Here is a 21,240-nt window from a genome sequence, read left to right on the forward strand (position 1 = left end):
CAATTTCTGATAGATAGTGGGAATGAAAATTTCAGGACAGCAATTTGTTGGTGATACTTATTTTAAACCAGCCATACTCAGTAATCTGTACAAGAATAGCCATCGTGTGATCGTGAGGTGATTGGCACATACAACACTGTCTAGGAGGAGAGGGATAAAGAGCATGCATCCATGATGGCACTGCGGACAGCCTACCTCGAGACTTCTCGTTATGTAAGAAAAATAAAACTCGTTTGTGAGCTTATGCAATTTGCTTTTGTAAGTACACAGGTCATAGAAACAGACGTGCCTCAAGAGGCAAGCTCTTACTTGGTGAGTGGTTGGTTAGAGAGCAACTGCTTGAGATGCTGGGACAAGAGTTTCTTTTCTAGAGACAATCTTATCCATGCCCGAGCCCGTCCGACATCAGTCTTGATCTCACTCATGTTTTGAATATGCCTAAAGAATAGTAGCAACAGCAAAGATGTAAATCCTAAGAATAATCTTGAACTGGAAAAGAACTAAGAGTTACAGCACTTTGCAACAGATAACACACAATTTATGATGATTAAACCTTCACAGGTTCATTGTGAATCATGAATTTAGTCCCACATCAGAATTACCATTACAACACAAGTACACAGGCAACACGCTAAGACGAAGCATTTAACACTCATTTATTCAATTTCAGGTTTTATTATGCTCTTGTCTCAGCCTCACAGACACCAATAAACTGGCACTTGGTTATTCCTGACCCCCAGGAAAATAAAATAAACAGGCTAAATATTCAAGTTTTTATTCAAAATAATTGTTCTATTGTTTAACTAAATATCTGCCACAACTTTAATCCACTGAATTTTTTTCAAGTAGCCCTGGACAACACATGAAAAATATGAAATCCTTTGGAACGATACAGAGAAGATTAGCATGGCCCCTGTGCAAGGATGATATGCAAATTCATGAAGCGTTCCATATTTTTTTAAAAAAAGAAAAAAAATGAAATCTTACTTTCTATGGCATTAGATGATGAGCTGTACTGCATTGATAAATTCAAAATCCTTAAAAATTTGAAAGACTTGGAAAACTGTGTGGCTATAAACAAACAAACAACCTGCGTGGTCAAACCCCAACTGAATGTTACATATATGTGTAAATCAGTATTCTGTGTAGAAATCACTGCTATGCCCAGCTGGACTGACTTTCTCTTCCTCAATTACTTTCTTCTAATGGGGAGAAGGATTGGGGAGGACAGCAAGCCTAAAGAAAGGGTAACCGTAGAAGCACTGCGGTGAGTCATTGAATTCTGTGACTGACACACCATTCCTTCCTTTGATTTTTTTAAGTCTAAAATGACTCATCCTAGCTGTAATAAATATTACAACGATCCCTTTTCTCTAGTGATTCTAAGCATTCAGAATAAGGAACAGCCTCCCGGAAACATACACACATACTCCTCTTCCTTTCTGCTTTCCTCCTTCCCTTTCTTTTAATCCCTGGATCTGAGAATTTAAGCCCTCAATCCTCAGTGTTGGTTTATGATCAAACACTCTTGATACAAAACAAGATGTAAAGCATTACATCATATCACACAGACATACTGAAGAGCGGGCACACGAACAAGTCAGAATGAGGAGATAAAAGAAAATGCTGTTGTCATTTGTGTGGGGCTTAGCCAACCTCATCTCACCGCTAAGATTTTTTTCAGAAATTATGAGACTTGTTTTTAAAGTGCTCATACTGTCACACATGGTCATGAGTGGAGAAAGCTGATGTCAAGCAAGCCCTCTCCTTAGATCCTGGTTCTTACTGGTGGTCGTGGCAGTGGTGGGGCACTTGACAACCCAAGTGTAAGCCCATGAAACAGCACTGGCTGTTCCTCAACCTTACTGACATTTTCCAAATGATGACACAGGTGACTAAAAGCAACAAGGGGGAAATGCTAAGGCATTTACCTTTTAAACTTCAACAGTATTTACATGGTACCCTTATGAGCGCAATGTCAGGTCAGAGCTCACACAATCCAGGAATACTAAAATGAATTCACTGAAAATAAATCTATGAGGGTTGATAAGCACTTATGTTGTATAATCTTTCCCTAAGTATTCTTCCTACTGTAAAACAGTAGAATCTACTGAAGTTATAGGGTGACCTTAAACAAGTGTCTGGAGACATGGTAGGTGAAGAATGACAGAAAATAATTATAAATTGAAAAGCAATCTATGTTTAAGGAAAATGGGAAGAATGGAATACGTAAAATGAAACCAGTTTTATTTAGGTGGGAAATCATAAAAGTATTTGTGCTAGTTTCTTTTGATAGGCAAGGGAGATGAGGCCACCAGGTTCTTCTCCTCAAGTCCACTTTGTTCACTGGCACAAGGGACGTTACTCTGCCTAAAATATTGTATCTTTAACATAATTCGTTTGTTCCAAAACCTTCTAAAGCTCACAGGATATAGCCTGAACTGCTCACTACCCCTCAGCCTCCACATTTCTTGCTATTGAAAAAATTCCATTCCAAGCAGTTGACTTCTAAGACTTTGCATTCCATTACTTGACAGTACTTGCTCTCTTCTAGCTTCCCTATTTGATTCTACTCATGTTTAAGATCCCAGCTTCTTCTGGAAAGCATTCCTTGACCATGACAGCCTTCAAAGAACTCTCCAATTTATGGAATTCTGCAGTCTAATTTGCATTTATCATGCACTGCTTACTACTTCCATCATTTTCTCTTGGTATACATTTTTCTCAGCTTGACCAAAGCTCCCCAAGGACAAGAAGCCCAATACTTACTAGTCTTATATCCTTCTTTGCGTCCTATAAGGCTTAGCCCATGTTACAAGTTTTAAAAACTCTGCTGCTTTGCATATCTATATCTAATTTTACACTTTAAAACAACTTATACGTACTGTGTTATTAAACTTTAATCCAAATCTATTAAAACTTTTTCTGTGTAGCTGTACCATTTGAATCTGTTTTTAATAGGAATAATTTATTGTAGGTAATTATAATGGCATCCAGCATAACATTATACAAGTGTTACTTCCAAAATAAATCCTGTTAATTCACAGAAAAGCATCCATGGTGTGGTTTAAATAACTTATTTATTTGATTTATTTTTTAACCCTGATACAAAACTTTCTAATTTAAAACGTTTTTATGTGCTTTGTCTTATTTGATCATCAGTACACCTAGTGAGAGGGAGAGCATCATTATTTCACTTTAAAGATGAAAAAATGAGACTCACTGAGACTAAGTGATGCACCCAAAGTCACAGAGATAATAAGTATTATTCTAGGGAAGCTGCCCACTTTCTACCAACCACTCCTTCCTGGCACTCACATTCTTGGAGAAGCACCCCTTCCACAGACTCAGGAGACACAATTTCAGGTACACCGTGACCTACGGTCCTACGCTCCAAATCCCTCAGCCGGACCTGACCAGGTAAGAGGCGCGTGCCAATCTAAGTTCAGCCAATCAGATTTTCTCTCTGAAACTGGGAATTAGTACACTAGAAAACCAAGTTAGTTTTTATTAAACGCTTAAAAATAAGAAAGGATGTTCAAGCCAGAGCTTGAGCAAGCATGTGCATAATAAAGCAAAAAAGGAAGGGAAGGGAAGGGAGGGGTGAAGCAGCAGATGTGAAGGGGGAAGTAGAGACGATTTGCTTCTCGTGAGACAGAGAGAGTAATCTGTGACAAGACTGTTTCCCACCCAGCCACAGTTCTTACTCTTGGATTCTGGAAACTACCTTTATGTATCTCCAATAAATCCCCCTTTTCGCTAAGGCCAGTTTGAATGGGCTTCTGTTCCCTAAAACTGAATGATTTCTCAGAGTGGCAGCACCTAAATAAATTTGAATCCACATTTCCTGAGTCCAAATCTGGTGCTTATTTCATTGTATTACCAATGAAACCCTATAATATTTATTAGAGAAATAAAAGAATTAGCTAATTTTAGTATAAGCTCATATCCTATACAGTCATAAAAATTCCTCCAGTATTCCTTCCCAGGGGAAACAAAATCAATCATGACCACTTAATTTTAGAGTAGAATAAAATCAGCTACTCATAAGCACATATGTACACATTATTTAGAAAAAGATAAAGTGACTTGCCAATTTACCCTCAAGTAATTTATTTACATTTTTATACGTAAATAGAATATTTCTAGGATTTACTATATCTATACTTGGATTATAGAACTCACAACTCCTAGGATCATATAGAGTTCTGCTATGCCCCTCATCATTAATTACATTTTCTCATTAAGAATAAAAGTCTCAATTGCTAGATGATACATGCACAGCTACTCTGGAAAGAAATTGGTAATAACGGGAATGCTGTGATAATACTCCTCTGTGATATGTAGATAACCTGTACATACATTTACTGTCCCCAGTCTTTCTCTTTGGAACAGAAAAATCATTCTCTAACTGACAGCTTGGTGGTACCTGGCAACGACGCAGGTCTTGGGGAGTCGCTGGGACACTAAGACAAAGCGGACAGACTTCCGGCGTGTGTGTCCTGGACTCATTACAGCTGCTGAGCCTTCTGGTGCCAGACTCTTGACAGCTGTGAGAACTCAAAGTCCCGACACTGCCAATGGTTTTGCCTCAAGAGACAAACTTGGGAAGACGTGCGGTACTGATAGAGGCATGTGCCCAAAAGAGGGCATGGACGCAGAAGGACATCCCACCTAATCTTCAGAAAGTAAGTTTTTTCTTTAATTGTCCAGATTAAAAGAAATAAATTTAGAATATGACTGGGGAATTTTCTTTAAGGAAAAGCATGTACAGCAACTATCTAGGCAGCAATGGAGAACTTGCCAAGAATTTGGAAATAGGGAAATAAGTCTGTCCACTGAATAAACTCTAAATATACCATGAATAAGAACAACAATACATAAAAAGTCATCTTCAAAAGGAAGAATGAAGCAGAGAAAAGAGAGAGCCAACCATAGGCAGTGTTTCTGTGGGGCTTTCCTGAGATGACATCAGTCCCATGAGCTGGATGGTCAGGCTTCCATTTATCTGCTTCTAAAGACAAAAAGCCTTCTGATTCTAACCCAGCTTTCAGGCAGAGCCTACCTATATCACTGAAAGAATATCAAGTCATCTGGTTAGGGAAGTAATAAATTGATTTCATTGGCTTCCTGTGACCCTGTCCTTACCTGGTCATAGATGACTAGACAAGAGTGGACAGTTGATCCAAATCCAGCCCATTATTTTTCCATCTCTTTTAGGTATTTGAAGTAAATCTCTTGGTTATTAAGAGTCAGTATCTTAGAGAGTCTGATTACATTGGGTTTACTAATGACTGTTTCTGAGATTACAAAGCTGAAGACTCTAGCACATGGTCTCTGAAGAGCTATGGCTATGCATGCTCTATGAAACTGGGAAGTCATATTCATTAGGATGGTTACTGTAAGGAAACAGTAACAAAAATAACAAAACCTAGAAAATAGCAAGTGCTGGTGAGGATGTGGAGAAATTGGAGCATTTGTGCATTGCTTGTGGGAATGTAAAATGACGCAGCCACTGTGGAAAATAATGGTTCCTCAAAAAATTAAACATAGAATTACTGTATGATCAAGCAATTCCATTTCTGGGTACATACCCAAAAGAACTGAAAGCAGGTACTCAACCAGTAATTTGTACACTCACACTCATAGCAGCATTACTCACAACAGCCAAAAGGTGAAAACAACTCAAATGTCCACTGATGGATAATGGATAAACAAAATGTGGTATATACGTACAATGGAATATTGTTCAACCTTAAAAAGGAAGGAAATTCTGACACATGCTATAACATAGATGAACCTCGATAACTTTATGCTAAATGAAATAAACAAGATGCAAAACGCTTTATCCATTTATATGAGGTGCCTAGAATAGTCAAACATGGGGATCATGATATAACCCAGGTGAGAAATTTTAGGGGTTTAGACTAGAGAGGTCACACAGCTCACTGATTTAACATTCAATGCAATAGGGAAGCAGCAGTTGTACCAAGAATTGTACTTATCAACCTCTAGATAATAAGCTATCTACCCCTGCATATCTATAACAATAACAGCTGTTATACATTTATTTTGTACCAGGCCTGATTAAAAAATATGTATATTTTATTTTGAAATAATTTACTTACAAAAATGTCGTAAAAGTAGTACAGAGTGTTGTATACCGAGCTTGCCCTGAAGTGAACATCTTATATAACCAAACTACGTTTTTTATGTTTCCGTTAAGACAGCTGGAGATCATCTTTCCCTCATAGTTACAACTATTCCTCTTAGCTGACCATCAAAACGAATCATAAGCCACATGAGGACAACTAGATTTCACCTACCAAGGAATAATGACATTTAAGATAGAAATATCTAAATTGACTGAGATAAAAACCAACATTTACTGAACTCTTACTATAAGCCAAGTATTTCTTGAAACTTTTTACAGTAATGATGCATTTAATTGTCATAATAATCTTATAAGACAGATAACTGTTTTTATCTCTACTTGAGAGATGAGAAATTGAGGCACAGAGAAGTTACAAATATTGCCTAATGTCACACCACTGGTAAGTGGTAAAGCCAGTATGTTACTACAACACTATGCTGCCATGAATAAAAGTTATTCTTTGAAGTTGCAAGTATCTGACAAATCAAATAAACATCAATAATTAATATTAATAAAGCAATAAACCACAAAAGAAGTTACAACTATTATAAATGTTATAACATTCATTTTAAACCCACATATTTTAAGAATTGACTAAGTATTGAACCTAAAATACTTAAAAGAAAAAAGTCTCTGCCTTCCTCATTCAGTAAACCTTTTTAGATATCCTGATACCTTCTAATGATTTCTAAGACCAGTAATTCCAAGTGATAATTCTCAGATTTGCATTTGCTTCAAATTAAATCTACCTGACAGCAGTTTTTCTGCCAAGTAACCTATCATTATTTGCAGACTTTTTTGGTCTGTAGCTATGGGCAGCAGGTATTTAAGGAGGTTTTAACACACTGAACTAAAGAAGTTGTAAAATAATTTAGGGATTCTTTAAAACTCTTCTCAGCTGCATTTTGCCTTTGGATTTAATGTCAGGAAAAAGATAATTGTACAAAAGTAAAATAAACAAGATTATAAAAATGTTTTCTTGAGAATACATAAGTAAAAAATACACAAAACTAGAATCATTTGAGCAATTTAAGTGACAGCATAAACATCTCAAAGTTATCACGATATGCTAGCACACATAACAAATACCTCATGTCTTGGATAAGGGAGACCCTGAGTGTTGGCAACATAACTCCTGAGTCAGATTTTCTTCTTTCTGGTCCCAGGGCAACTATGTAGAAAAATATCAGCACAGTATTAGAAAAACAACAGTAAGGACAAAAACATCTATATGATTCACATTCTACAAATAACTACTTTTTAATTACTTTGATAAGAACACGTTTTGAAGACAACAGAACAGCTCAAATTCTTTTTCCTGAATGTTGCTACTTTATTAATACAGTAAAACAGCTATTTTCTTTCTAGTTAATCTGGGGCTGTGTTTGTAAATTTGAAATGAATCATTAAAGCTCTCTTAGCAAATAATGCAATGTGTACAAATTTTGGCCATAAAGGCCAGTCATTTTCTACAGTTATTCACTCTAATTGCACTGGATAATTACATGAAAGCAATGTCTATAAATTTAGCTGCTAAGTATGTGAATCATTTCTGGGCTCATGAATTGCAATCACACAATTTCCCTATACAGCAGGTCTTTGAATAACATTGTTTTAATGTTGATGAGATGGCATAGGAACCTAACTCTTGTTTATATCAATGAGCCTATGGTAAAACTGGTTTCATTATATGTCAGTTCTCTTCAAGTCGCACAACCTATTAAGGATGTTAGGTAGGACTTATTCTACTCTGAAAGAGTGTTTAAAACGGATAAAATCTGAGTTTGAGTTTTTTAGTCTGGTTAAGTTTCTACTTCAAAGTTCAGAATCCAAACTACAGTATATATATCATGCAAAGTGAGGAATCTGAACAGACATATCAAAGTATAATGTCCATGCGTCTCTTATGAAGCCTGAATAATTAAATTTGTAAAAGAAGGAAAGATTATTCTCTTACACAGCAATGGGTAAACAATCAATTATTGGCTAATGAACTGTAGTTGGAGTGCTCAATCGCACTTTAAGTGAGATGCTGTGAGTTTTGTGCTCTTTTTTTATTTCTATTTTTCCATCTGCAAATGAAAACTAAATTGCATCGTCACACTTAGCAAATAGAGTTGATCCCTGAACAACATGGGTTTGAACTGTGCAGATGCACTTACACGTGGAGTTTTTTCAATACATATATTGGAACATTTTTTGGAGACTTCCCTCCTACTGGGAAGCAATTATATTGATGTCATTAGGCTACCAGAAAGCAATCGTATTATTGCTTCTTTGTTATCAGTGCATGAAGCATCATACCTGTAAATACGTAAGTATGAATTTCTTTTTCACATTATCTTTTCATTTTTGATGTCTAGTGTTAGTAATATGTGAAACATCTACAGTGTTTTGTATCATATAAGACAATATTGATGTGCGTACTGACAGATGATTCATATTGTAAACAGACGATATAAATTTAAAGCATCAATAAATACAATACAGTACTGTAAATGTACTTTCTCTTCCTTATGATTTTCTTAACATTTTCTTTTCTTACTTACTTTAAGAATATGGTATATAATACATATAATATACAAAAAATGTGTTAATCAGCTGCTTTTGTTATTGGTAAGGCATCCCACCCATCAACAGTAGGCTATTTAGTAGGTAAGTTTTTGGGGAGTCAAAAATCACACGTGGATTTTTGACTGCGTGGAAGGGGTTGGTGCCCTATCCCCTGAGTTATTCAAGGGACAAACTGTACATCGGTGCCATTAGAAGTTAGGATGTGGGTTTTGTTGAATATTAAGCCTGTATTTCCTCAGTTTTCAGACTCATTCTACTTTGGAGGGCTAGGATACAATACCAGAATACATACATGTAGTTGAAGCTGGGACTGAAGGAAGATAGGGAAAATTTTGGTGTATTAGGACCTACATGTTTTGGCACTTGATGAAAGAAGCTGGGCTAATACTTGGCAGGTATAAATGTGTACTGATGGGGCTGCCAGGACAAAGAAAATGTGGTTAACCTACATGAATGAGGCTAACCTACAGGAAGTTCTTTTGAGGGCCTTCCATACCAGGTGGGTGATAAATAGGCCATTTGTCACAGCAGTTTTGGGAGGGAGTTTTCAATGGGTCACTGAAATCACTGGTTCATCTTGATACCCAGAAGGTAAAAAACACTAGGAAATTGTTCCAGAGACTTGCAGGTAATGTGCTACGTTTATTCTTCCTGTCTGAGACTATCACCACGTAAGTAGGTTATTAATGAAGGTGCTCTTTTTGTATTTCACTCTTTTTGGAAAGTGAAATACCTTAGAGAATGCCTCTACACTCTAGATGATTAAACAGCAGGAAAGAGGGCCACATGGGTGATGAGAGATAGGTTGAGAAAAGAAAAAAGAAAAGATCGTGAGGCAGGAGAAAGGAACTGAAACTGTCATCAGCAACTTGGCTAGAGGGAGACATGACAAGAAGGAATTGTACCTCTGGGAGCAGAGAACAGGTGGGAAACTTAACAAAAGTATCTGACATTTACAAAAGCATCCACAATAAGAGCATTCACAGGCCTAAGCATGTTCTGGGAATCCTATTTTGGGACCCTATATTCTAACCAGCTTTCTCTGATCAATGTTCCTTAAACATGTGATGTACTTTTTCATATCTCCGTGCAATTCATTAAAGTCTTTAGCTCATCCTTTAACACTTCTGTATCTTTCTTATTTATAGCCCACTTATCACTTTAGATTGAGAGCAGTATAGCTTAATAGCTAAGAACATGGCTTTCTCAAACCGGATAGAGAACTTAGCAGCTCACTGACTTCGGATGAGTGACTTAACCTATCTATAGTCTGTTTCCTCATCTGCAAATTGGGAACAGTAACAGTACCTACCTTATTCAAATAGATGTAAAGCACTTAGAATAGTGTCTGGCACAAAGTAAGTTCTCAGTAAATAAAATTTAGCTTTAATTTTGTCTCTGTGCGAAAGCTTTCCTGAACATTCTCTCTGCCCTAGGAACACTATTATTAGATGTTACTCCCTCTCTCTAACAGGACCTGTAAAACTGAACATCATGAGCTTATTACCACAATTTAACATTTCTGTTACTCCTATGAAACTATATGCCTCTTGAAGCTCGGTCATATCCTATTCTTAGAATACCCAGAGGGCCTAGCATACGCCCCATACAACGTGCACGCTCAACAAATACTCAATGAAGAAGATGAGACTATTTAGGGCCAGATGGCGGAACCTTTAAAGACAAGTCAGACATTTACAGAAATCCTAAGGAGGGGGTCGGGATTTTGCAAAGAAATGATATGCTCCTGAGTACTTTTTAATTAACTAGAGTGATAATGTAATGGTATAAGAGAAATAAGGGAGATGAGCTGGAAGTTATTCCAAAGGCTAGTGTGTGGATGAACTAAGACAGTGGCAACCAGTGAGAACAAAGAGGAGAAAATACAGGACTGAATGAGTGGCTGTAAAGGGTAAGCAAGATTGGCGTCAAAAAGAATTATTAAGTATGGATATAAAATGTTGTAATACACATTAACTTATGTAATAACTTTCCTTTGACTTTTTTTAAATCTTAATTTTGCAGATGAAGAAACTGAGATTCAAAGAGGTTAAGAAACCAGCCCAACTGCATACATTCATTAAAAGGGGCCGACTGTTTTGGTGCTATATCTAATGGGTTTTCTGTCACATTATTGATGACTTTCTAGCTTCTAAGCTTGGCTGCGAGAAGGGTGCTGATGCCATTAGACAAAATGGAGAGAGAAAGCTTGATAAAAACAGGAGGGAGAAGTGTTGAGATAAGGAGTTGGTTTTATGATACGTTGAGTCTGAAGTCCCAACGGACCATCAAAGATGGATGTCTAGGAACTAGGGCTGGAGACAGAGATTTGTGAAAATCTGCTAATGGGATAGATGCATGATGACATCACAGTGAACAATACTCATTATGGTTTTAATTATGTCCCCCAAGAAGCCCTATCCAATGTGACTTGTCTTTACAAAGGGAAAATTTGGACATAGAGACAGATGTGTGGAGGAAAAGAGATGTGAAAATACAGGGAGAAGGGCATCTGCAGGCCAAGCTATTCTAGAGACTATTAGAAGCTATGAGAGCAGTATAGGACAGATTCTCTTTCATAACACTCAGAAGGAACCACCCCTGAGGACACTCTGATTTTGGACTTCCAGCCTCCAGAACTGTGAGACAATCAATTTCTGTTGTTTGAGCCACAGTTTGTGGTACTTTATTACAGCAGCCCCAGAAAACTAATACAGTAATTTATTAGTGATTTTGGAGGGAATAGTTTAGAAGCCTGTGAGCAGAAGGCAGAGAGGAGTTAGGGACTGAATGCATACTTTTAATTTAGAAATCTAAAAATCTAAGGATTCTACAAAGTCTACTCCAGAAGAGAAATTTATAGACTATTTAAGTGTATACTTCTATTACTATTTCTTAATTCAATATACTTAAGCGCAATAGGCCACTTTCTCCTTCAATAAGACACTTGTAGATTAATATTAGGTTGGTGCAAAAGTAACTGCAGTTTAAAAGGTTAAAAATTACAAAAACCACAATTACTTTTGTACCAACCTGATATTTAGTCATAGGAATTCCCTTTATATATCTGCCTGAATCAATACTACTGCACAAGCAGTAAGTTTGCAGAGGGCGAAGACTGTATGAATCATTTTTATAGAACCATCATGTAGTCTCTAGGTAGGTAAGTTAATTAATAGAAAACTTTTGATGAGGATGACTGAAGAGTGACTCAAAATTCTTGGGCTAGATCCAGAATATCCACTTACAAGCAGTATTTCCACCCTTTTCTGCATCCTACCCCACAACTCCTTGCCAATCAATTTAAAAATCCATTTAAAGTTTAGTGGAACCTTGTCTGAGGATGGAAGGTTTAAGAACACCTAAGTCTAAGCTGGCCAACATTTTCAAATGTAGAAACTTGTAGGTGATATGTCAAGAACAGTCCTCTTTTTAGGATTTACTGAATTGAAATCCTTTCTCTGAAGTAGGACTTCAAAGTACTAGGTGCAATGACTTGGTCAAAATTTGACTAGGTCAAAATTAAGATAGTCTGAAAGACATGGAGAAAACTTAAACGCCTACTACTTAGTGCAAGAAGCCAATCTGAAAAGGCTACATACTTTATAATTTCAACTATATGACATTTTGAAAAAGGCAAAAGTATGGAGACAGTAAAAAGAACAATGGTAGTCACAGGCTGGAGGGGAGAGGGATGAACAGACTGAGCACAGAGGATTTTAGGGCAGTGAAAGTACTCTGAATGATACTATAATGGGGGCTACATGTCATGACATATTTGTCTAAACCCACAGTTCAACACCAAGAGTGAACAACCCTAATGTAAACTATGGACTTTGGGTGATGATGTATCAATGTAGGTTCATCAATTGTAAGAAATATACCACTCTGATGGGGGATGCTGCCAATGGGGGAGGCTATTCATGTGGGGGGCAGAGGGCATATGGGAAATCTGTGTCATCTGTTCAATATTTCCATGAACCAAAAACTGCTCTAAAACATAAAGTCTACTAAAAAAATTAAGATAGTCTACCCTGCTAGGGTCCTCTTGCTAAGACAGACCTTTTGCATTCTTCTGCAGCCCTTACAATGTCTCTGACTTCTGTTTAATGCTGTTTCTGAAGGAACAGCAATGATCGGTCATCTAGTTTCATCCTGGCTCGATGCTAGTAAGAGCAGTGTTTAAACCCACCGTTACTCTCTAAGGACTGGAGGAAGTTTCCTTAATATGAAAATGCAGTCTGTTTATTGTCATTAACAGTTGGCAAACAAAAAGTATTTTTTGAAAAGCCAAACCAAACCAAACAAACCACCCAGATTTAAAAGCAGAAAAGTCAACAAACTGCTAATTTCTGTATAATTAGAACACACTGTTCCTCAGTAATGAAATATTTTATTTTTAAACTGATGTTTTTATATATATTTCACACTGTCATAGTTTTAAATCCTAAACTTCATGGGCTGAGTCATCAAAAGTGTTAAGAGCAATATTTATAAAATCCATTCCTCCAAATAGACAATACATTGATTTCAAAAGTTATATGGCTTATATTAATCCTATTTAGGATCAGTAAGATACTTAGCTTGTGTTCATTCTGATTTCATTAGCCCTTCACCAACACTTGACAGTGTAGCACAGCAACTGCATGAGGCTTTCACACATCTGGCATTTCCTAGCCTCGACTTCAGAGTTTTGCTGGTCCCACTACTGACCAAGCGACTGAAGGCCACTGCCAACAGCTGGGTCTCTGGTCTCCAGCAGCCAAAGCCACGAAGCTGCTGCTGGAGCCTGCAGCTGCTTACGCTAACAGCTGGCCATTCTCACATGCCTCACTTGGCACAGGAGCCAAATGCTTCCTCCTCCCTGTCTTAACTGAGCTTGGCTTTCCAACATTTCATCCTGTGAATGGCTGTTTCTTCGTAGGAATTTATTTTTTCTAATTAGTGTAAGCTACTTTGGTTATGGTCTCATGGGCTGAAAAGCTACATTTTCTATGAACATAGGTAAGTGTTACAGACAGTTTCAGAACATACGCCAATGCATTTTTACTTTTTCACTAGAGAAAAGGGTAAAGGAGATGGACATTAGAGAATGCTTTTTAACTTGATCTCCATTTTTATAAATATAGTTACATTCTAGGGCATTAAAACCTTAACATCCTGTTGAGAGGGGCTCCAAGGCAATGTAGTACCAATTCATATTCCTAGCTGTTTCATTGGATTCATGTAAAAACTAGGTTTCCAACAATAAACACCACACTTAGGGTAGTACTATGCTCTACGGGTAGTGAGGGGAATGGAAACGGGGTGCTTCAATCATATTTGCAATGCTTTATTTCCTAAGCTGGTGGTTGGCTTATGAATTTGTAAAAATATTTTTTTTTTTTACGTTTCTGAATGTCTAAAAAAACCCCACCATAATTTTAGAAAAGTTTCCCAAGTAGCTGATTCAATATAAAGCATTTTATCTCTACTAGGCTTTCCACTTTTACTTCCACTTTTTGTGAAACAGATGGCTATTTTACATAAAGAAAAACAAGCTCCTTGTGAAAAAATACACGGTAGATAGAACATCTACAAACCCTATATAACTCTAATTAGCTAAAGAAGTATGACACTTCGAACATGGGATACACTATTATAAATTGAAGAAAAAATTGTACCCCTGAAGATTTTGGAGACATACACATATTATTTTCCCTGAAAGATTAAGGATGGTCATAAAACTTTTTTTTAAGAAAAAAAATCAATATATACTTCACCCAAATACTGGTGAGAGTAAGGTATACACTAAGTCCTCACTTAATATTGGTTAAGTTCTTAGAAACTGCAACTTTAAGTTAAACAGTGTATGATGAAGCCAATTTTACCATAGGCTATAAACAATAATTAAGTACCTATAGCATATTTCTACAGCATGCATTTCACAAAAACATCATCAAACTTCTAAATAAAGACCAGAAATACTTCTAATATTAAACATTGAAATAAACGTGAGCTATACATACATTTAAGAAAGACGAATAAAAACAAGTAAGATGATGACTTTCCAACCCACTTATTCCAGTTCAGGGTCCAGGTCGCTGGAGCCTATCACAGCAGCTCAGGGGGCCAGGCAGGAACCAACCCTGGACAGGACCACCCTTCCATCACACGGTGTACTCACACCCACAACCACACTCACTCAGGTGGGGACGGTGGAGACACGCCAATTCACCTCACGTGCACATCTCTGGGATGTGGGAAGAAATCGGAGTCCCCAGAGAATACTCCACACAGACAGTGGCCCAGGTCGGAAATCGATTTTTCTTCTCATCAACGTTATAACAAAGCAACATTGAACGAAACGACGTTATTCAAAGACCTGCTGTGCTTGTATGATCCTTTATAATTCACGTTATCTTATTTGATCGACATTACAGTCTTGGCCTAGCTAACATTATTTTTCCTATCTTGTGGATGCGAAAACTGAAGATCAGAAAGGTCAAGTGAGTCTTCCCAGATCTCACAGCTAGTAAACAATATTGTTCCTTTTACTTTATCTCTCTACTGACAAGGTGGGGTAAGTTCCAGCTTGAGAGAGAGGTAGAGACAAAGCCATACAGTATTGATTCTTCACATGGTCCAATGCTGCCACTTCTGTAGAAACAGTGGAATCAATGAACTCTCACCTGGCGATTCTGCAAGGTGCTCTTGTTTCTCTTCTCTGTCCTGAAACTGAATTAAATGTGACCACAAAGCAGACTTCCCCTGAAAGTACAAGATACATAAAAATTTTCCTTTTGTAAGAAATTAATTCATCCAAAACTAATTTCTCATCAAAACCATTCCCACTGAAATGGCCATTTGGAAGTTTGGAGACTCAAGCTCATCCATTCCTAGCTGTGTGACATTCTGGGCATCACCCTTTGCCTCCCTGAGAAAACTGGCGACAGAGCCTGGGGAAGGGCAGCCACTAAGCATGAGGCCACAAGTGCAGGCACAGAGATTTCTGATTTCAGCTTGGTTACCTAGCTGTAGGTAATTAGGGCTGCCTATATTGGTCACACTAGTAACCATGGAATTAAAAGGCTCTAGCAGCACATGTATACACATGTATGTATATACATCCATATGCAAAATATATTTGAATATATGGAATGGCAATGAGGGAAGAAAACTGGGGCAATAGGAGAAAGAGAAAAGGGGAAGAAGAAACATTCACCCAACAGAAAAACAAAACAAAACAAAAAACAGAAAGGGAGACTAGAGGGACAAAAGCAAAGAAACCATTTGAATTTTTCCACCCTGAATAACTAGATAAAATGGTAAAGAACTGTATATTCTGAGATTTTTGTCCTAGACACTGACGAAAGCAGATCCTTAATGGAATTTACAGGGAATATGCCTCTGCAGTGAATGTGCTGTTTCGTCCTGTCCTGTTTACCAGGGAAGAGCCCCAACCGCCTCCTAATCATGGGTTATATTTTCTTTTTCTGGAATTAAAACGCCTGTGGCACATTTCTAGTCATCCTGTGACAAAGGAACAAATCCTTTAATTTTTATGATACCCTTTTCTCCTTGTTACATTTCCTACCAGGGCTCCTAAGCGGCCATGTCACTAGGGCCTCCAGAGACTGTTACCTGCTTGACTTGCAAGCCATGGCTCCATATCCTTTCCAGCAGGTCACAGAGGCTGGCGATCAAGGTGTTCTCCTCCAAGCCAGTTATGTTTGCTTCTCCATGGCCCAGTTCCACGGCTTCGTGGCCCATCTTCTCCACCAACATGCGTTTTGTCTGCAAACATCATGTGTGGTCACAAGTGTCTCAGCAGTGAAGCCAAAACCCAACAAGCCTTTACGGGAACAGGAGACCTGGCTTCCCTTTATTTTTCTAACTGCAGAGTTTTATTCACCTTGGGAAAAGTTTCTTAATCTCTGTGGTTAACTGACTGGAGCAATATTATGTATACAGAGGGTGACTAAAGAGAAATTACGATACTATTTTAAAGTATCCCCACGTAGGTGTTTATGTACGACAATTTTCAGATTACTAACTTCAGTAACATTGAGGAATTACATCAGACCTAGAAATGTACTGTCAGAACCTGAAACACCATCCTGCCCCAGCTAGCAACCTACTGCCTCACATTTTAGCATACTAAAGATTCCTGCACTTAGTTTTGACTGCACAATACAAAGCAGCAGCTCTAAACTTTTTTCAGAACTCTGATTTGCGAGTAAACCAGGCCTTTTTTTTTCCTTCCGCTTTTCCTTTTATCTCTTCCCTGCTCATGAGTATGCACCAGAAAATGGAGAGGAAATCGAAATCCATTTCGAGTGAGGTAATCTACAGCTGTCTTAGCTGCTCTTATAAAATGTAAAGAGAGACAATCTAGTTCTTTTAGGCAGGGACCTTGTCTGGCTGATTCAGCACTATCTGCTGATGCTTTGAAAACAGTGCCTTCATTGAATACATAGAGAGGGTCCTGAAGGAATGACTGTCAAATAAATGAATGAAATTATTGCCTAAAATGATGTTCTGAGTTTTGTCAACTTGTATTGCTACCTCTAATAAACACAGATATCACAGAGGAGACTAATGTGTAATATACAGAAACTTACAACACAGCCAAGGTTTTCTTCCTTATGGGTATATATACACACAAGTATAGGCATGGATAAGGTTCTACACAGGGGCACATACACACAGAAAAAATGTGTTGCCTTTCACATAAGATGACAGCATCTCCAACACAACCTCTGATGAGCTTAATAGCCATTCATGTTGGAGAGGAAAACAGCAATGGCTGAAAAGGTGAGAAACACTGTGCAGGTCTCCTTGTCACTGATTCTGTGATCAATGGAGAGCCCATGGAGGTTCATGACCTCAGTAGAAAGCACAGAAGGTTGAGGTCTCAGTATAAGATTTTTCCTAGGGAAGCTACAGGCTCAAACAGGGGTTGACTGCTCATCTTAGCCTCACACATGAATGCACACTGCCTCCTCGCAGCAGTGAGTAATACATACCTTCATTCTACATTCTTTTAATAAGCCTTCTACAAATTTCCAGTTGGTTTGTGCAATCACAGCAGGAGAGAGGTCTGACAATTTGGGTTGCCTCAGGTTTTTTCCTAAACTTCGTGCCTCTTGCATATATTTCTAAAAATTAAAGAGTATTTTTAATGCATAAACATCAGATATTCTTCTGACCTACTTAACCTTAGACAAACAAGGGCAGGAACAACAAGATGCAAAAAGGCCGTAAGTGTATACGTGCAACAGCAACTCAAATTTTAGTGCTAAAAGGCAGCGGACATTCGTATCCCCCTCCGCCAACTGTTAACCCCTATGAAAACAACAGCGACAGAAATCCCATCAGTTAAAATTCATTCAGAATGAGATGGAAGTTCATCTAGTTTAGTCTTTTTACTGGGAATACCCAACGTTGTGATTAGTCAGGTTCACGGTTGGGTGAAAAAATCTGAGTGTCTGGATTACAAATCCAAGGCTATGTAGGAACCCAGGGATCCTCAGACACTGGTTTCCGTCACGCCTCCCTCTCCCCACAGATTAAGAGACTTATCATACTTCTAGGTCTCTAAATCAGCCCTTTGTTCTAATCGAGTCAAAACAGTACAATGAGGAGCTCTAGAATCCAGGTGCAACTAATTTTATGACCTCAGGCATATTTGCTTATTCGTAAAATGGGCATAAAACGCACCCGCCTCCCTCATGAGAAAGGCTATGGATATCCCTCTGAAAAGCATCATGTGCTCCAAATGCAGGAGGTCTCTTGTTTCCTGTGACATGTTTCCTATATCCCTCCCTTGTCTTCTTCCACAATCAAGAGAAAGTGGAAACATCGTATCACTTTCAGAGACAGTGATGGCTCAGAGAGTACCACAGAAATCCAGTCCACTGCTCTTGAGCTTTGTTTGGTTAGTGAATTTCTAGGGAAAAAATAAAAAATCTCTACATGTGATTAGCACAGGACACCTGCTATCTCTTTCTATGCCATCTGCAAAAGCTCATCCAGATACCTTATGTTTGTATCAGGACCATAGGGCAGAATTCCCAAAAAGTCCAAGTATCTTAGGACCGTATTTAGAGAATAACTACTCTAAATTATATAGTAAAACTAGTAGTTTGTTGGGGGGAGAGAGAGAGATTGCAAGCCAATGCATCCTCCCACAGACACATATGTGAAATCCATCTCACTATCTTCAGGGGAAATTTGAAATTGTAAGTGAAGATGTGCAAAATCCTTTGCATTCTTTAAATATAAGGGAGTTTGTATATTTATTTCCCTTTGAAAGAAAAAGAATCCACTAAATCTGGTACAAACTGTTTAAAAACCCCACTGATTAGGGATTCAGCAGGTTAGTTTAGCTGCTACTTCCCAACCCTCCTGACAAAAGGCTGCATTAATAAAATAATCTGTTTCCTTTCCAGTGCTATCATTTTAAGGACAAATTTAAAAATCAAATGAACTCTACAAGCATTTAGTCCCCTTAACACTTGTGTATACTTCCTTCTGCTTTAAATCTTTTTTAGAGGGTCAAAGAAACAGGGAAAATTGAGAATAAGAGACAACTATTACCACTAGGGAAATTAAGTGTAACAATACATCCTGAAGGTTAGTTTTCCAATAAATAAAAGCAGGAAATTAAAATCTTCAGAAAAACAAACCTGAGGTATAAGGCAGGGATCCTAGATGAGAATTATAATAACTGCATTTCCTATTATTTCAGGTTGTACTAGTTATTTGGAACACTACAAATCAGAGATAAAAGATTGGTAAAAACAAATGTCAACTGGTGAATGTTAAAAGACTTCTGTTTCTCCCGCAGTCTTAATCCGTCTCTAGGACTTGTGCAAATACAGAGAGAATCACCACAAGACTCAATTCTAAAGAAAAATTACGTATTAAAGTTGGCTTAGGAAGAAACGGCTGGAAGGGAAAGGACTGAAGAGCACCACCAGGTAGGAGAGTAGGAAGAAGCCTCTGACATTCTCTTTTTCCCCGAAATATATGAATTAGATTTTTAAAAGTCTATTAAAAATTAAGCGCTGTTTAAAATGTATGTTCTATTTTATAAGTGAAAACAAGCAAGAACGGGGCTGTCCTTTGAGTGGCTATTTACCGAGCACCCATCACTATACCCATGGTACGGGGATGGTTGTTAGCTAACAGTAAGCTCCGCAGGGCCTGGAATCACTGCTGGAGCCCTGAAACAAGCAACCCTCCATGGGCATGAACGAAAGGGTACAGAAGATGGCAAAGTTCCTTCCTCACAGCACGCCGGGCTGCCTCTGTGTACTGCAAAAACAGAGCAGTGCCTTTATAATAAATAAGTGATGAGAAATACGTGATTTTCTTTAAAATGCAGCTGGAGGAAAAGGTGTATTTTAAGGTGAAAATGGAAAAGAAACATTTCACAAGGAATGTTTTAATAATAAAGTCCATTTCACTGCAGAGGGAAGTCACCTCAGATTTATTCTAAGATTTCTACTATGCTCTTCTTCACTTTTGTCGAAGACAAAAGTAACAAACCACTAGGAACTAATTATTAAAATACATCCTATTAGACAATAAACACTGAACTAACTGCTCTTTAGTACAGGTTCTCCCTAAATTTTCTAAGAAATATCCTGTTCCTCTAACTGGCACGGAGCTTGGGAAGAGAAGACCATTATAAAATTAAGTAAATTTATGCTAGTGTGTCATAATGGGAAAAAATTACAACCAATAGTCCTAAATTACTCTTGCCCTCAGGTGAGGAGCTGTTTTGTGCCGGCTGGTATGCAGGGATCCTGGGAAGAGTATGGGCCTGGAGGTCAGATGTCCTGTGCTGTAGGCCCAGCGATGCCTTTGTGTGTCCATTTAACTTCGGACAAGTTTCTTGGATTTCAGTTAAATCATGTCATGTTGAACAAGATGACCTCACGTGTTCCCCTTAGCACTAAGATTCTATAGTGATGAACTGATTTTCTAACCACGTAAAACATACACCAGAAAGAGTAAATTAAAATGCTGTGGAGATAAATCCTAGCCAAAGAAAAGCTGACTGAAAATGAATCACTTCAGCAAAATGCTTCAACAAAGGAGAGTTTGAATATGTAATATGTTTCCCTTGGAAGAAAAACAATTTGCTAAATCTGCTCCACCCTCCCTGCCCCCCATCCCACTGATTAGGGATGCAAATAATCAGTTTTACCTGCCAACAGGACAGAATTACTCATGTTAGCACACACCACCACAAAAAGGTACCAAACACAAGAGAAAGTGGACAGCCAAATGGAGAGGCTGAGAGGTCACGTCACAAGGTGATGTGAGGCATTCTAAATCTGTGTGCACTCACGCATGTGGATAATTCAAGGAACACCAAAGACAAGATTCGGGAACATCTGCAAAGTACTTTCAGGCAAAGAACATACCAGGCAGCACTCAGAGAAGGATTTTTTGGGAAGTCGTGCAGGAGGAGGTGGACCCTGATCCCACTCCCAGAATACCATGGAGTTCTGACAGAC

General features: G+C 38.1%; 1 protein-coding gene across 3 annotated transcripts in view; it reads right to left on the bottom strand.

Moving 5' to 3' along the window:
* Positions 1 to 21,240, bottom strand: part of DENND5B (DENN domain containing 5B) — a 146,765-nt gene that overhangs the window by 18,406 nt on the left and 107,119 nt on the right. For all 3 annotated transcript variants that reach the window (XM_081058740.1, XM_081058741.1, XM_081058742.1), the window contains 5 exons: positions 17,737 to 17,868; positions 16,352 to 16,504; positions 15,400 to 15,478; positions 7,244 to 7,325; positions 310 to 438 (listed from right to left, as the gene is read on the bottom strand). In XM_081058740.1, the coding sequence (XP_080914866.1) occupies positions 310 to 438; positions 7,244 to 7,325; positions 15,400 to 15,478; positions 16,352 to 16,504; positions 17,737 to 17,868 (575 nt within the window). The remainder of the gene's footprint in view (positions 1 to 309; positions 439 to 7,243; positions 7,326 to 15,399; positions 15,479 to 16,351; positions 16,505 to 17,736; positions 17,869 to 21,240) is intronic.

Source organism: Rhinolophus hipposideros (genome assembly GCF_964194185.1).
Source record: "Rhinolophus hipposideros genome assembly, chromosome: 9".
NCBI lineage: Eukaryota > Metazoa > Chordata > Mammalia > Chiroptera > Rhinolophidae > Rhinolophus > Rhinolophus hipposideros.